Source organism: Phaenicophaeus curvirostris, chromosome 12, assembly GCF_032191515.1.
Source record: "Phaenicophaeus curvirostris isolate KB17595 chromosome 12, BPBGC_Pcur_1.0, whole genome shotgun sequence".
Classification (NCBI taxonomy): domain Eukaryota; kingdom Metazoa; phylum Chordata; class Aves; order Cuculiformes; family Cuculidae; genus Phaenicophaeus; species Phaenicophaeus curvirostris.
Window position 1 is genome coordinate 2,196,672 of NC_091403.1, and position 18,524 is coordinate 2,215,195.

Sequence of the window (18,524 nt, forward strand, 5' to 3'; positions counted from 1 at the left end):
GGCCCCTCCGGCGCGCGCGGGGGGCGGGGCCGAGGCCGCGCGGGTCACGTGCTCGGCGGCGGCCAATGGGGGCGCGCGCCCGGCCGCCATCTTAGAGCCGCGGGAGCGCCGGGGCGTGAGGGAGCGGAGGGAGTAGCAGCGCCCGTTGTGTCTGCCTGCCGCTAAAACCTCTCCTCGAGCGCCTCGGGGAGCCGAGAAGGCTGCGGGGAGACCTTAGAGCAGCTTCCGGCACTGAAAGGCGCTACGGGAAAGCGGGGGAGGGGCTTTTCACAAGGGCACGGAGCGGTAGGGCGAGGGGGAATGGCTTTAAATTGGAAGGGGGAAAATTCAGATCAGATATTAGGAAGAAATTCTTCACGGTGAGGGTGGGGAGGCCCTGGCACAGGTGGTCGTGGATGCTCTGTTGTTGTTCTAGGCTGCTCTGGCAGCCCACTGCAGTGGGATGTGTCCCTGCCCGTGGCGAGGGTGGGACTGGATGGGATTTAAGGTCCCTTCCAACCCAAACCATTCCATAAGTCTATGATTCTACAAACTGCCTTTTAAACGCCTCCAGGTAAACCATCTGATAGGATCAAACCATTTGATAGGAATGGTTGGACTCGATGATCCGGTGGGTCTCTTCCAACCTGGTTATTCTATGATCTCCCTGGGCAGCCTCTATCGAGAACCCTTTCGGTGAAGAGATTTCTCCTGATGTCTAATCTGAACCTCCCCTGGTGCAGCTCGAGGCCGTTCCCTCTCATTTTAGTGGCAGATAGGAATGGTTGGACTCAATGATCTAAGAGGTTGTTTCCAATCTAGTGATTCTGTCACTTGTCAGGTGGGAGAAGACAGCCGCACCTGCCTCACTACAACCTCCTTTCAGGGAGATATAGAGAGCAATGAGGTCTCACTGATACTGAAAATGCTGTCGAATAAACTCTCCAAGACTCTTTTTGGGAGGTGTAGAAAGCAGGCACCCTTTTATCTGGCCTGGGCAACGCTAGACATGAGCAGCCAGACGAGCTGGGACAGAAGAGATTTCTTATGCCTGTGCTGTTACTTTCCAAGGACTAAATATTATTATGAACTTCTCAACTATGTTATTCTGGACTTCTTGCTAAGTTGGAGCTGGCTCCAGCTCTGCCTGACCTTGCTTTTGAGAGAAGGAGAGGCTGCAAACAGGTGTTCACAGAAGACGACACAACTGCTCAGCACAGACCAGACTGAACACAAGACTTTATCATCTTTAAAGAATGAATAGTGTCTGGGAAAAAAACCTCCTCAGCCTCCTTTTCTACAGGCTAAACAGCCCCAGTTCCCTCAGCCACTCCTCACAACGCTTGTTCTCCAGCCCCATCCCGAGCTCTGTTTCCCTTCTCTGGACACACTCCAGCTCCTCAGTGTCTGGTGGCAGCACCGCTGCAGGGTGGGCGAGGATGCAGGGCCCCTTGCATTTATCAGTTGCCCTCTTCTCAGGCTTCTGGTTTTCCTGGCTCACTTCTCACCTGTTAACATGCAGGCAGAGCCACAAAACTTTTTTTCCCTGATAATCAGGGTTGACAACGTGGTAGAATGTGGAAGTCAAATATTCTCAGTACCTGTAGTGCTAGGTGATGGGAACTCATCTGCTTGTGATGTGACAAGAAAAGGCCGTGCTCCTCACAGCTCTACAGATGGAGAAACGAAGAGGGAAGTCCTGAAACTGAAACTGAGCACTGTACAGAAATGCATAAAAATACTGAGGTGATTCCCAATGATGTCCAGTCCCACCCACAAAGAAGGCTCTCAAGCTTGCTTGCTGATCAGTTTTAAGGACACTGATTTTAATTCAGCCTTTTTATTTTATTTTTCTATCTCAGAGAATCAAAAAGGTTGTGATCTCCCTGATGGATCCCCCCCAGCACCCTGTCCTGGAGGTAGCCTTGCAAGGAGTAACCTCACTTCAAACCCAGGTATGGTAATAGTTACATAGCTGAAAGATTAGAAACTTACCTCAGATTGTGTATGTGGCAGGTTAAATCCCACTTCAGTCTGCATCTAAAACCCACGTCGTCCTTTTTTTTTTTAATGATTTTGCTTCCTACATGTGAGCTCTGTACTCCCACGACACAAACATGAACTTCAGCAAACACTTTTTCACTGTAAGCGTGATCGAGGCTGCCGTCACAGGTTCCCCAGGGAGACTGTGGAGTCTCCATCCTAGGAGATATTCAAAAGCCACCTGGATGTGGTCCTGGACAACCAGGTCTAGGAGGCCTTGCTTGTGACCTCTGGAGGTCCCTGCTACCCTCAGCCATGCTGTCAGTCTGTGAAACGAGCACCTACGCTTTAGCTTTCTTTATGGGTGGGCATGGGAGCCTGCCATTTGTCTCACTTAAGAAAAATTCCTGCATTTTATACTGAACTTGCGTAGTTGTTTATATAGTTGTTGCCTAACCTATATCTTTGAGGTTAGGAACTCTCCCATAAGCGGAAAGATTGGGCAGGGATCCTGCCCTCAGGATGAGAAAATTAAATCGGGATTTTCAGTGTCTCAAAGACTGCTTTGAAAGTCATGGAGCTGCTGTAGAACAAATGGTACTACTTAGTGCTATAGTTCTAAGAAAGGCATGACTTCCACTACTTTTTTGTAGACTTGATCTGTAGGTGAAGGTTCCTTCCAGATTTAGTGCTTCAAAGATGAATGCTAATACCTATTTCTGGATCGTGGTCAGGCATATAAATACTGAGCTGTTAAAGACTGAGGCATCTCTGGATATGCGCAAAAGTATAATTTTACATGCCTGAGGTCTTAAGACCAAGCGTGCTGCTGACATTCAGGTTCTCCCAAAGTTAGCACAACAGAGGGGAGTTGCAACTTTGAATTTTGATGCCTACATTATATTAAAACCGCAATTTTACCCAAATCCTCATTTAGGTCTAGCCTGAAGCAATATTTCCAAAAGTTATTGGGAAGGCCTGAAGCCACATTTCTTGTATGCTGCACTTGATGCAGTAAATTGTGACTTCAAACAAGAAGACACCTTCAAGGAGTGTGAAGCTAAATTAATCCACGTTCATTCTGAGGATGTTTAAAGCTCTCGTTGCCAAAAGAAGAGCTTAGAAGGTGCTCGGGAGTCTCCTTGTTTCCCCAGTGCCATCGTTACTCAATGCATGTGCTAAATAGCTCTGATATACGTGCTTGGAAGCACAGCCTAATTTTGTAATGGTACATTCCTTAAGGAATAAACCTAATAAACCACGATTAAGAAGAACAAACAAGAGGCTACTGACAAAAAATTAAGACAGATTTTTCCATTAGAAGCTGAAGTTTTATTACAGGATAACAGTACATAAAGCACATCTAAAATCGATGTGTTCAATGCACTTAATAAAGGTAATGTAATATTAAAGGTACAGTTTCTAAGTACAATATAACAACATTCATATTAGAATGAAAATTGGAGTATTTAAAAGACAACATTAAATCTCTTATTTTTACAGTCATATTTACAAAATGAATCAAAATACTTTTTTTTCGGGACTGAGTAAAATAACAAACTTGAATATAAGCAGGCTGTCGTAAGAGTGAGTTGGAAAGGTCCATGAAAGTGAAAAGTTAAGTGAGTGGGTAAAGATCATTAGCAAAGGTTTAGTACAATACCACTTTAGTATTCCTCTTGATGGCTTACATTTGATTGTGGCTAGAAAAGGGATTTATACATACTGTACACATAACAGACAGCATATATTTACATGTACAGTATAGTTGCATTTAAACTTGTGTGTATTTACAGAAATTTGAGCATATCACTCAACGAGGTTTTTTAAGTCTGTGTGCTTAATCTTCATACTGATGTATATTTGTAATGAGCATTTATTCCGGTCTTGTTACATAGAACGTTTAGTAAACAGGGAGAATATATGTTAACCAAATGGTTTTGCATAAATATATCGAACTAATAAAATTAAAACAATAGGGAGAACGTGTCCCTAGCATTATGTATAAGTTAGTACATACAAATTTAAGAGCAACTCCTCCTCTCTCTGAGAATATCAAAAGGTGACTTAAATCAACAAGGGAAAATAAAACTGTCATGGCTTCTATTTAAATAAGATTGTAGCTTCAAGAGGTTTTTAAAATTGTCCTGATAGTGTTTGCAATTAAACATTCCACTTATGAAAATATACCCATGGTGCAGTAAAGTTTGTGTTTATTTTTAGGACAACGGTATGTTGGCTGTTTAAAAAAAATTGTTTTAATATATATATTCCTTGGATTGAGGGTATAAAAGCAGTGCATGGAAGCCAAGAACCATGGCTTTAAAATTCACTACCTTCTATTATCAAAAAGTGCAGTAAACAGAAACATTGTATTTAATAAATTGCTCAAAAATCTTTGCTAAAGATCTTATAAATTCAGTAATATTACAGAAAAAATTCTAATAAATATTTAAAAGGTTAATTACCTCTTTAGTTAGATATTTGATATCCATCAGTTTTAAAGAATTAACATGAAAACAGCATCTAGAATGAAAGGAACAAGGGACAGGAATACTTTTAAGGGTACATGACTACGTAAATTAAGGTATACATGAAAAATAAAAACAAAACCCCCAGACCTGACAAAATGTTGCAAATTCCACTTCTTAATTAACTTTAGTTGCTAATGGCTGTTCTTGGATATGCATGCACGATTTATAAAGCATATCCAAGGACTGAATTTAGCCATCCATCTATCATGGAAGATTTACAGAAAATTCCTATTTACAGTAACTGGAGTTAAGTGTGTAGGCATGGCCTAGTAACATCCGCAGTTTGAGTGTGTACAGATCCTATTTAAAGTGAAGAGGGAGGAAGGCACCCAGCAGAATAGCATCTATAAATATCGGATGCAACGACAGGATAGAACTCGTCTCAACAAGCCAAATAACTACCTCCCGTTCAGACAGACAGCACATTGTAATTACTTTATACTGGCAGATTAGAAGTTTTTTGTTTTTTCTGATACAATACAGGCAGACTGTTTCAGTAACCAAAAGGATAACAAGCTGGACAGAACATTTTTAGTAACGTTAATAATTAATAATGTTAATAATGTAGAAAAAACTCTACATTCGATATCAAGTATCTGTACCGGTGAAGTAATTTTCTCCTTATTAAATATACTATAGAATAATTTATATAATGACACTATGCATTTAAAGAGAAACCATGTCCCAAATCTTGTACTCTGATACAGGTACTTGTTGGGCATATGTTGGTGTGTATACATCTATACACACAAATATATATATATTTATATATAGTTATACTCAGTGAAATTAACAAGACCCAAAGGTGGTATTGTCTAGGAATAAAAGGGGTTTGTTTGCTTTTGTTCACAAAAGTAACTTATCTAGCACCACACATCAGAAAAACACAAAAATAGCACACTCTAGTTCTAAACAGCTATGTCTAAAATAGATTATATAGTAAAACAGATATTATACAGCATAATGTGGTATTTGATAAACAGATAAATATTTGCACTGTGTAGGCTGTTTATAGTATAACTTTATCTATACAGAATGAAAGCAAAAATTTAACTGTATAGAGGTGAGCAGAACAACATTAAATATTATGACTCCAAAGCAGAGACGACGTTAGAGTTGAAAGAATAGAGCAAGATAAAATGTTTACAGGCCATTACAAGTCCTTAAATTAGTAGTAAAATAAGGAATCAGTTGCTCAAGTTTAAGAAAGCAGTAAACAAGAGATTGCATTTACATGCAGATGTCTAAAACTTGTATTTCTTTTAAATCTATGCACAAAAAGTCATTTGTTTTTATTGCTTGACATTCAGTTATGGCTAGAGTATTTTTAACCTTTTTTTTTGTACTTTGGAAACAAGAATATTGTTAAAGGTGCCATAAAAATGGATAACATTGAAAACAGTTTGCAAATAAACCACCTAACACTGCAGTTCTTTATACACTTTAAAAAGCCTTGTCTGGGGTTTGTCATATGTTAAATATATTTAATCTGGGAAAATACATTGTAGCTTGAAGCCTCCCATTGGCCCAAACATCCAATACAAAAACACATCTCCAGAAAAGGAGCAGGCAGACGATACAGTTACATATAAAGAAGCAGCCAGTTAATGTCCTAATAGTTCAAATATTCACCACTGTTCTGTAACTTGTTTCTAAATCAATGTAGAAATGAGGAACATTTTGGATTTAGAAAGGTGTACAGTACATATGCCTTTTTGTGAAATAAAATTCACTGTATTGCTTATGAATTCTCTGCATTAGATATAGATAGAATTACAGATTGCAAGTTCATGTCAAGTTTGTGCATCTACGTTACAAGTTTGTGGGGTAATTTAGAGTAGTGTTTCTCAAACCGAAAGGCACAACCATTTGAAAGTTGCCAAAGTGTATAGGTTATTATCAAAACACGGTCAGACAAATGTAGCTGGTTCTACCGGAGATGTAGTTCTCCAGCGCAGAGTGTGGTTGTGCTGGCTGCAGAGGAGAGCGCTGGCCAAGGAGCTTGTGCCACTGACTGGATGCAGCTCAGCCCCCGCAGCATAGAGGAGCAGGAAGAGCTGGCTGCAAGCACTTGCAGTAGCCGTGGAGTTAATTCAACTAGGAAATGTCACCAGTCGTTACAACTGGTCCGCACTCCCTGCCCCAGAAAGTTAATTCCAACACCGAGAGCCCTAAGAAGAAATACAGTTCAGAGGGATTGTGCTTTCAGAAAGCTTGAGAAACACTGACTTACAGGAAAACAAATACACAAAGGAGATAGATAGAACACCAAAACCATGCAGATGTTAAAAGAAAAGTGTGATGTCACACATCAAGTTGAACAACTTGGCTGTGAAGTTCAGCTTGAAGAAGTAATGAGATTATGAGGGAAGACATACAAGTGAATATTGTGGCAGACGAAATGAACCCGTGAGTATTGATCTGAAGCCTTTATCATGTTTCATTTCTTATTTGGATAGCCTACTTATTGCTATAAAATTATTGCTATATTCTACCAATGATAAAGGCAAAAAAACCCAAAGATAAACCAGCAACATTACATACGAAAAAGGTAGAATACAGCTTTTACTTTGATGTTAAAATTCTATTTAACCTGAATAAAGTTCCAAAGATAGACATTATCCTAAATGTTATGTATTTTTCCCCTCAAGTCCAGTGACTTAGCATTAGTTAGCGAGCTATTATCACAGTACTAGGATTAAAGCACATACTGCAATGATTTTTAAATACTCATTTAAGTTTAAAAACTTCTTTTTGTTGTTGTATTTGGTATCTGTATGCATTTGCCCTCATTTCCACCAAATGATTTACCGACAGGAGTATTTAAGCATAAAGAAAATAGGAGGCAAATATTTAAATATATTAATGGATGAAACTTTTAAAGTAATAAATATTAGTATTAATAATGAAAAAATAATTCTAATAGTTACATTTCTCCAGCTAAGGAAAAGATTTTTCTTCTGTGCAGTCTGAATTAGCCAGCACAGGTAGAATCTCATATACTCAATACTCAAGAGAAAATTGCTTATTATTTTTAGATATTGGATAATAAATGCTGATTCCGACATTTATATTAATAACTTTATTTACATTGGAAAGTTTAGGAATGCGTAGACAAAAAACTCACGCCTTGTTTGTACAGCTTATACCATGCAACCTGTTTTGTTCATCAAGTACAAACTGGGGAATGTCTATACCACTCCAAAAAAGATACTGCAATGTTTGGATCACCCCATTGCGTGGTTAGAACACCTTATGGGTTGTACCTACTAGCGTTTTGTTTAATTGACCTGCAAGTATGTAAAGAATAGGTTCTGTTGCGAATTAGCAATAGGAGTTTTCTTCTGCTGAAGATGTGACAATGCAAACTGATCAAGAGGTCATACTTGCTAAGCAAGTGGTCTGCCTTGGAAAGCAGTGCCAAGCTAATCTTGACTGTCAGCTTGTAAAATCATACAAAAGGTTTCCCAATTTATTAAGCAACCTGAAGTAAACAACTGGAAGCCACAGACCCGAGGAAAAAGCCCTCAGTAACCTCAGATACTGGAGAACTGATGGTTTTTGCAAGAGGACAGATATGTTTGATGGAGACATTCTCCATCTTCCCAATTTAACTGAAATCTTGAAATCTTCCTTATTTTGTTTGTAGTTGCTCATTTACTTTTCTACTTGTATTTGCAAAAGAACGCGAAGCCATAAAGCAAGTCTACTTGGGGACAGGTTTCCAGAATCCTACTTGGAGACTTCCTAGCCATTGCTAGGTTTGGTGGTGGTGTGATCACTTGGAATCGCTGTATTTGATGTACTAGATACAAAAATGTCTTCAGCCTCAGTGTTTCTTTCCAGTCAGGTTTTTTTTGCATTACCATGAGGCACATGCAACAATAACAGATGTTTGAATTGTTGTGCTTGTATTCCTGCAGATCTATGGTCCTTTCTGTGTGACTCCATTGCCAACACCTAATCGTTGCCTGTTCATTCTTGCTCATTCTACTCTCACAAACTGATCTGTTTTCTTTGACAACAGCTTACATACTGAAAACCCTGACTATTTTCTATTGCAAAACACTGAAATTCAGCTGGAAAAATAGTCCTATCATTATAAAAATGTCCAGAGGTTATTGAAATTAATTTCAATCATTTATTTATTCAGTCAGCATTAATTTATTTTCTAAAATATAATCGCAAAACCTTTGCGCTGTTTGGAGTACTTTTTTGTTCTGAACAAAAAAAAAAAGACCAAAGAGCAGTTATACTGCAAAACCGAGGAAAAGAACGAGGCACACAAAGAGCGTTTAGTTAACAAAAATATCCAGTTCTCTTGTGCCTAGGGGGCCGGGAAGGGAAGAAATACTAGCATATTTTTTAAAAAGTAATTTTATTCCACCAGTAGTACTGGCCACCCTGTTGAAAAGTTTCAGAAGATCCCTGAGCACATTAGTTTCTGACTTTTAACCCCAGCTCCAAAATGATAGGGCTTCTGTTGTTGATAACGAGATGGATTGTCATTCACAGTTAAGTCAATCATAAGGTGCTTATCTATTTACCCTTTTTTTCACCAATCAGCACAAAGAACTGTCAGAAAATAACTTTTATTTTTTCTTCTTTAAATTAATAAAAGGGCACAAAATTTAAACAATGTTTTGTGACAGTGGTTTAGGATTATTATCTGGCTGCCCCTCAACAACAGACAAGTGATTCAATCGACATTCCTTAGCAAAACAAAAACAAAAAAAAAAAGGAAAAAAAAAAAAAGAAAATCCTGTACAAATATGTATTTTTCCCTGAGGGATCAAGGTTACACCCGCAAGTGCTCTATGTACATATTGCACTGTAGAGGAATGAAGAACATGTGCAAAAAAAGCAACAATGATTGAAGCTTACTAATCAAACCTTTTAATCGCGACTGCTATGTCATCTTGCATTTTGGAATGTCGGAACACAGCTATTCCTTTAATCTAAAATGTAAAAAAAAAAAAGAAAGAAAGAAAAAGAAAAACACACGTCTACTATGGCACATTCAATGAAATAAAAAGTTTTCCAAAGACAAATAGACAAATTCCATCAAGAAAATAATACAAAGTTCGTTCGTTTGGTTTTTTTTTGTTTTTTAGAAAAATTACATTACTTTCTTTCATTGTTTCACATTACAAAATTTTTTTTTTTAATGTTTACACAAATCACATTTTATTGCAGGAATATTTCAAGTGCCATCAAACATTTATAGAAGGGTTAAAAAAATAGAAGTCTCTCTAAAGTGGTCCAGACAAGGCTTTGTATAGAATAAATCTTTTTTCCACCTTCTATTTTTGACTTAAGTATTTTGAATACATTTTCTTTATTCCATTGACACTTAACAGCCTAGAAGCAGCCACTCACACGTACCGACGCATATATTCATGTGCACACACAAATGTACTCTCTCTCACACACAGGTGCACATACACACACAGATATCTTGGTATCCATACTAAGATAGATAAGCTTTAATAAAGAACAACCAAACTTAAAAACAGCCTCCCTTTTCACCTAATCCCATAGTTTTTAAAAGGTCAAACGATGTTGGAGATGGTGAAATATATCAGGGTGGTTCAAAAGACAGTATTGTATAGTATCTCTTTCCTAGAAAGCCAGAACACATCTCTGTGGATAGATACAACATCCAATGAAATCTCTTTGCAGACTGTAAGGAACAGATCATTCAAAACCGATATATTATTCCTTTATCTTCAGCTACCCTCATGGTTTTGGTTGTAATGAACTGGGCAGATTAGGATAACACTCACATGAATTCCACTGACCCCAAATATATTTATTAGCTGATTATTCAGATGATCATCTGCTGCTAGGTCATAGTCCCAGAGGTTCTGCAGATGGCATTTGCTCTGCTATCTCAGACCAGCCACTCTGATGTTATTCTGTGCCCCCTTTCATAGAAGCCTCCTTGGCAACAGAAGTCTGTTCAGTATATCTGCCAGGCTATATCCCTTTGTATCCCCTATTTATAAAAAGCAAAAAATAAAAAATAGATCTTCTATTGCCAAGTGGCTGTTAATTGTGATCAAGGAAGCAGAGTTACTGGGGCAAGTATGCACAGCACAGACCAGTTGAACAAGGTGCCAAGTATGCAGGAGCTCCATGGACAAAAAATGACAGCTCTTTCTGGTCTGGAAGACTGCATCACAGGCTGATCTCAGATACAAAGGGCTTTCAGCCAAGGCCCTATCTGGAACCTTTTTATGGTTATTTATTTTATTAGTAAATGCTCCAAAAATCTGTGTTGTCAATGATTTATGAGTGTAAATACGCTGAACTTGGATACCAAACAAAACCCCTGGCACCAAGATGCCTGGTAAAGTACTAATATTCATTGGGAAGAGGTAAGAAAAGGATGTGACTGAATAGTAATCCCAAAGCACTTTGCCTGGTAGTCTACTTAATGTCAGAAGTAGGAGTTGTATCTCGATCTAAAATAATTACAGGTCTTACTTCAGTATTCATTAGTTGACACTGAAATTAAGTTTAGTTGATCTTTACAGGACTAGCACCTAAGGCTGGTCACATTCAGAAAACATGTGTTAGTTAAAACAGTTGCTTTAAAAATAGGAACACACATTAAAATGCAAGTACCATATCTTGCCAGTTACTCCAATAAAGTAAACAATGATTCTAGAAGTGTTTCAGTGAGACTGGACAGAGCACATGCTGGGCTCTGAGCCTCCTCTTCGGGAGCAGGCGGGATGGAGCAGTAAAAGGATGGCTCTGCGGACTTTTTCCAGAAGCCCTCACGCCTCCATCCCAGTGCTCCTGGAGGTGCAGGTGCTCCCTGCCCATACTCTGGGGGCATAACGCTTTGAAGGGGAAACAGATGATGCTCATCTCCCTCTCCTTTCAAACCACAGAGATGAGTGATAGCTGTAAACATCCCTGAGGTGGCAGACTGTAAAATTTTTAATAGGCATCATAGCTAAATGTCTCTATTTGACCCTGAAGGAAACACTCAAATCATAGAAAAACCTGTAATTTGCTTATAACAGCCTCCTGACTTAATCCCCATTTTTGAAACGTTAGGCTTCAGTGTGCTTTTCTGCACTTCTGTTACTTTTCAATGACTTTAATATATGTAAGAGATTGCTTAGCCTTGTAAATAAAAGCAGTGCAGCACATTCTGTTTTATTCCTTTTTGGTTTGGAAAGTTCCTGGGTTTTTTTTAAGTACTTCATCAGAAACTTAATTTATGTAGGCCTACAGGGCATCCAGTTACACATCCTCATCTCATCCAAACCAATTATGCACCTCCGACTCGAACAGCCAGTTTATTTTGTGCTGTTGTTTATTGTGAGGCTGCTTCCTTCAGAACTACATTTACTTGCCAGATTTACTCAGAGACAGTATTCTTCCTAAGGTGAATGGTAATTAATAATAAAACCTGCAAGATTTGGCTTATCGGTTTGTTATGCAGTACGGGAATCACAATTGCAGAATGCAGATTTATGATATTAATAATTTCCAGGCATTATACAGAGTACAACACAGTGCTTTCTAGCAATACTGTGCCTTTACTTGGTTAGTCTGTCCTCATGTGATAAACCCTAAAGTGCATCTTTTTAAATAAGGACAGCAATGGAGTTCCCTGTTCAGCTACCTGAAATGGAACTGTTGGATGCTGGAGGAGCATGGGTCAGTGTCTCATCTCACTGAAGGCAAAGACAAACCTCCTATAGATTTTGATAGGCTGGAGTTTGAAGGCATTGTTTACGATATGGAGTACAAAAGTATGTAATATTATGTATAAAAATTACTTTTCTGCATACATGTCAAACACACATACTTTTACTGTAGATACAGACATGAGTAAAATAGCTTCAAACCTGGATTTGCGGTGGGCAGAAAAATATTTTGTTTAATAGCTCGATTGTCAAAGGTGCTGTGTTATTCATTTGTTACTCATCTGCAACTGCTTAGTTTAACTCCGACCACAGAAACTCAGCACCTCTGAAAATGAGGCTTTTGACTCGTGCACCTAAATGTGAATTTAGGCATGTAATTTTAACCATCCAGGTTTGAAAGATTTGAAAATAAAAGTACCTTTGAAATTAACAGTTGAAAAACTGATTTTAATTTAGGAAATCGTCATTATTTTCAACTCTTTAAAAAAATCTGTGTAACCATTTCAGGATATGACCAGCCTCTCTTTAACAGTAACATGGAAAACAGCAGCATAAATACCTCCCAATGTACCAGTACCTGCCAAACCTTTTTCAGTTAAACTTGAATTTCTGGTGCACATGCAACACAACAATGAACACGCTAGCATTTAATTTAAAGAAAAAGGTGCAAAATGAAAGTGCCTTATCAATTCAACAAGAAAAGCTATACCAGTAACTACATTTTATATTAATTAAAACAATATATAAACAATATCTCTTTTGCTATATATAGTCTTCATGCCCATTTACCCTGTAATATATTATAATGCTATTGTTGCTATTGCTATGGACCCTTTTCATGCCGTTCTGTCTACTGGCAAACAGTGGTAGGTGAAAAAAATCGTCCTTCATGAAACAATGAGCAAGTTGTGCAAACTGATGCTGAAATCTCTGCAATGCACACCAGTCGCTGATTACTAGGTGGACTCCCTGTTCTGATCAACATATTGATTGTTCTGTCAAAAGTCTGGGCAGTGAACTACAAGAGAAAACAACCTTCTGACATTAGTACCCTCAGTCTGTGTAAACAGAGGTCAAGGATTGAGAAGTTGAGACAGAAAAAGGGTCCATATTTGTAGGCATAATGGAAATCATATGCATGAGAAAAACAAGTTCAACTTTGTTTCATTGTTTCCCATCCTTCGCCTGACCCCGACCGCCAAGAGATGTGCAGTGTGTTGGCTCCCTAGGTCTGTGCAGGGCCATATAAAGTGTCTTGGTTTTCTTTCTTTTTTTTTTCCTTTTTTTTTTTCCTTTTCCTTTCTTTTGTTTTAATGTTTGTACTTCGGACATTCTAGAAGTGCTTAGGTGATACGTTTACCCATCAATTTGCATCGCTGGCTCAAATTCTGAAGTGAACAACTCCTTGTAAAGTGGAGGAAAATGAAGTCGTACAATGTCTGGGTATATTGCTTTAAATGCCATAAGCTTTTCTGTATGTCGTCCACACAGTGCTCTTAAAGTAGACACTTTGCATATTAACTGTAAAAGAATGAACAGAAGTCACACCGTCATATATGGAACCAGGCCTCCCCATCTCGCTCTTAGGATTAAAGGCGCTCTCAAACACTTTGAGTTCACTTCAGTTGTTTGCCTTAACAATGACATTTCAGATGCAGTCACGGATGTTTCTTATATTAGATGTAAAAAAAACCCCAAACAACAAAACAAAGAGAGAGAGGAAGCCACTATAGAGCTATTTATGTACTGCATTAATGCTATTTATGAATCTTTCTTTAAGTTCCTAGGAAAATGTATCATTAGGTTTTCTTGCTTGTCTACTAAGCACTAGATTGATATAAAAATATTTCATAGCTGGACCTTAACTCAGTCATCCTCTCGGAGGAAGGCAACCCTGACTACTTCACACACTGTGAATATTAGGGAGGGAACTGGCAATGCAATAGATAAGGCTTTTTTTAGTTTATGCCAAATACAGTGAAAAGGAACAGACCAGAAAAATCTGTACTTCAAAAATATCACTAGAGTACTCCCTGAACTTACCGAATAAATTATTTGTTTCAAAGCTCACAGAAAGAAACTTCTTCTAATAAAGGTGCCCAAGGTGTAGGCTGGGAAAAGAATTGTATGAGCTAGGATCTGAAATGAGGACGATTGGGAAGGCCTGGGATGGACCATCCTGCTTCTATCCTAATTAATCCTGTGTTGTGAAACTAAGCACGAGCTTTCTGGCTCCACAGAGTTTTGAAAGGAACCACCTCTGTAAGGAAGTGTCTGTTCTTCCTCAGTTCTTCAGATTTATTTGTTTTTAACATCACAATACTTTTCCATTTTTGAAAAATTAAGCAAAGCTACTTTAGATTAGCACAGTACTTTGTAGTATCTCTTTTCCCTAGGCACTGACATGTGGAAGAACTGCTGAGAAATGGCTGCGTGGGGAACTTCTCATGGACAACTGAAAAACAAGGTTAGTTTGGGTACTGCGTGTTACAACTACTTAATTGTCATGCAGGCAAAGATTTCATGAGGATTAAGGCATGCATGTTGTAGAACTGAAATTGTATTCTGCGTGGCAGAAACCTTGTAGGAGAAATTGGATAAAAACCTTCATTGCTTTTCATGAAGTTCAACATTAAAATGCTGCTTTTCAGACCATCATCAACCCTGTCCCCTAGAACATCATCATTTCACCTCCCCAAGTTTTTAGTAAATAGTTTCAGCTAAGCACCTTGATTCTGAACAAAGAATTCTGGGTTTATAAATAACAAATTAACTGTGTGGACGTTTTTACACCGTCACTAGGGTTCATAAGAAAGCGTACTTCCACAGTCACCTGACGCGGCACAGAGTCTTACCTTTGTTAGAATTCCATCTTCCCGGTGGTTCTTTTGTAGGACATGCTGAAGTGCCAGCTGGATCTTCTGTTGGAGTTTTTCAATCTTTACTTTCTCCTGAAGCCATAAGCGATCTAAATATAAATGGAGTTAACACCTCTAGTACTGCACACATCAATCAGTGCACCAGGAAGTACTAAGTCTGTTACAGATTCGTCTTTCTAGAAAATGAGTTTCAAAATTAATAGGTTTTGGAGTATATTTATTATGTGCATTTAAAATTACTTTTATGAAGCCCTTAATTAGAAGAATGCAATGTATCTGAGTAAGATTTATTAACCATTTGCTAATAAGGTCTGTAAAATGCAGGACATTTACAAAATGGAGCTAGCAACTTTCTAGTGGGAAATGAATGGGTCACATAATTGACAAGTAGTTGCAGTAGATCTTCTTGCTAAGAAGCAGGAAAGTAGCATTGACTGCCACATCCTCCATGGGGCAGAAGAGCAGGATTCTGTGGCTTACATAGTTCTAATGTGTTTGTTAAAACAGAAATTTTGGTGAAGAAGGAGACACTGAAAAAGATGATGACATTTCACACTGTCCAATGGTTTTAACATTATGATTAAAAAAACTTCAAAATACAAATGACCTCTACCAAATGAAGGTTTGCTCAAGGTTTATCTCTTACCTGCCGACATTAAAACAAACGCAGAAAACAACGCTATCTCATCTTCTGTCAGGTGCATAGAACATAAACTTTTTCCAAATTCAAACACAAAACTAATGAAGTCTTCACAACCTGTCAAAAAGGAGGGACAGGTCATGCCACGTTGTTTAAAACTACTTCAGAATTATAGAGATGTTTTGTTTATTCTGATGGAGATGAAAAATGGATGTAAAACACTTCATAGTGAATAGTTTTCTCCTTAAGGGCTCTTTAAGGAGCGATGGTAGTGAGATCACTCACACTTGAGCTTATTTCCCTGCCCTGTTCCTATGAGTTCCCAGCTCCCACACCCTGGCAGCCAGTATTCTGAAGGTTCTGCAAGCTGTATCTTTCCAACATTTGGTTCTTTTGGGATAAATACGGATAAAACCCAAGCCATTTTGAAGCTCAAAATTGGTTTAACTTTGTTTCTGTTCTATTTAGAACTTTCTCTTGTCACTGTGGGCTGGAGGTTCAAAAAGTGCTGATTTTAAGACTGTTGGGCACACAGCAGAGGGAGGGGAGAGAGGCATACAAGGTCCATGCAGGAGCAAAGGGAGAAGCCAAGGTCTGAAAGCTTCTTATGCAGAAAGGGACCTCCGTCTCCTTTCATCCATTCTCTTGCTCACACAGGTGTAAGTCAGGTTACTGCAGCTGTTACACATGCTGTTATGCAGTTCGCAGAAGTGGAGCCCTGGTTTGAAGGGGATTACAGAGGGCTCTCCCCTGCAGATCTCAGCCCCAACCCAGCCTAAATTTCTGGATGTGGTTGGTAACAGATGAAAGTTTTGTTTCACTGGAACCCACATCTGATACTGCATTCTCTGAACTGCCTGCACTCAGACCTTGCACCTTGCAGCGTTTTAGCAAGGCAGAGAATACATCAGTAATCATTCAGCATTCTCCACTGCTGTATTTTTACTGCCCTCCAAAATGGCTTACGTCCCCAATCTATACACAGTAAAAAGCATTCTTTTAAAATTAGAAAAAATACGCAGAAAAAAAATCAAAGTTATATACCGTCGTTTAATAAGAAGGTTGATTTATAGTATTTTACCTGCAAATAACTGGACTTTGTATATTACAAAATGCGATTTGACAAGATCAAAGCAGTAACGTCAGCATATCCAAAATTAGTTTTAAATCTGCTGCTTTCCTCAACAGGATATATAAAATCTGACACTAGATATGAAATCTGGGCTTCTGTTCTTAAAAAGTGTGTCCAAACTGCTCTACCCTGATCTAAGTGTTCAGTTTCAACACCAACATTCCTTTACTGCATGGAGTTAAGCTGTTATAGCTCCTGAAATCAGCTTGGCCTCAAACAGAGCCAGCACAACTGCTTACAAAATAAGCAGTTTGAGCTTTGGAACTATTTTATTTGAACAACAGGACCTGATTTTTTCAAAGCAGCTGTCCCCATGCCTTTTCACCTTATTATTGTCTGTTTTGTTGTTTGTTTGTTTTTTTTTTAAATACAAACACTTGACATTTCCTTACCTAAGGACTTGAAAACCTCTGGGCTAGCATACTTGCCATCAAAGTAGACTGTGTTGTTCTGGGAGTCAAAGGCACGGCACATTCTGATGAACACAACCTCTAAAGACCCTAAAACAGAAACAATGTATGTTTGACAAATAGAGACTTCAGTTGCAAAGAACATCTATTAATATTTCCCATGCTCTGCATTCACTATCAATCGAGTAGGGTAGCAGGTTTCTGTGGTGAAACAGAGCATAGTTTGATTTGCTAGCAGAATTAAAAGAATTCCCATAAACCCCATTAGAAGTTTTGCTAAAGCAACTTAGTTAATGCTATAAAACTCTAATAATTTTTCATTAGAGTAATGAAGTCTCTGAAGTCAAAGCTGCTCACTTAAACTTTTGTTCACGAAGCTTTGACAACTTTGTCATTATTTGTGATCTGCATCACTTCTACAGCATCTTGCATAGAACAGTCTGGATTTTTACCTTGAAATGTGTTATTCACTGTTGGTAAGCCAAAATAAAAGATTTGAATCCAACTTTTCCGTCATTACACACTCACTACTTCCTTTAATATTAATGAAAATTTCATACATAGTCTTGTACTTGTTCTATCTAGAGTAACTAAGAAGTTATAGTACTACAAAAAAATACACAGGCAATATGTGAGCTTTTTTCCCCTCTATTAAACAATCATTGTACAACATATCTGTATACAATCCCTGTATACAGGTAACACCTTCCTCAGTCAATACTAGTAGAAACACACCTTTAAACTGACCCACATACCTGCTTTTAAAAGCACAATTTGATCGTTTTGACACAGTTCCATAAAGCCATCAATGCGTTTGGCAAATTCCACTACATACTGTATAGCTTCTGTTATTTTGACTGCGCATAACTGCCACATTACCTCCCTTTGCTGTTTGAGAGAGAAGAAAAATTGAAAAATTACTAATCAAGGTTTGGAAAGCCCATTTTCAGTAAAACTGAGCTGAAAAAGAAGCGGAGTGAATTCTCTCCAGCACTCCTGCCTACAGTCTGCTTGTAAGACAAGGGGAATGGACCTGGAAGCCAAAGCCTCACGTGGATGAGTGACAATGCAAACATGTCAGGTTTCTTCAGTGATGTCTGGAGAGATCCAGGCTGGGGAGTTTTTACCTCATAAGCCAAAACCATCAAAGTACATGATTCTAGTGATCCATAGGAATTCTGTTCACTGCATCAAAAGAAAACGCCAGTTTACACTAGCAGTGCATAATCACAGTTTTCCTACTGACTTCTCTATTTTGTACTGAATGCAAGTTATTTATCTAGCTCGCCTTCATGAA

General features: G+C 38.4%; 1 protein-coding gene across 3 annotated transcripts in view; it reads right to left on the reverse strand.

Annotated features, from left to right (window-relative positions):
- Nucleotides 1-3,271: 3,271 nt before the first annotated feature.
- Nucleotides 3,272-18,524, reverse strand: part of RORA (RAR related orphan receptor A) — a 338,545-nt gene continuing 323,292 nt past the window's right edge. For all 3 annotated transcript variants that reach the window (XM_069866984.1, XM_069866982.1, XM_069866983.1), the window contains 5 exons: nt 17,983-18,115; nt 17,210-17,317; nt 15,692-15,802; nt 15,022-15,134; nt 3,272-13,687 (listed from right to left, as the gene is read on the reverse strand). In XM_069866984.1, coding sequence (XP_069723085.1) covers nt 13,523-13,687; nt 15,022-15,134; nt 15,692-15,802; nt 17,210-17,317; nt 17,983-18,115 — 630 coding nt within the window. In that variant the 3' untranslated portion in view covers nt 3,272-13,522. The remainder of the gene's footprint in view (nt 13,688-15,021; nt 15,135-15,691; nt 15,803-17,209; nt 17,318-17,982; nt 18,116-18,524) is intronic.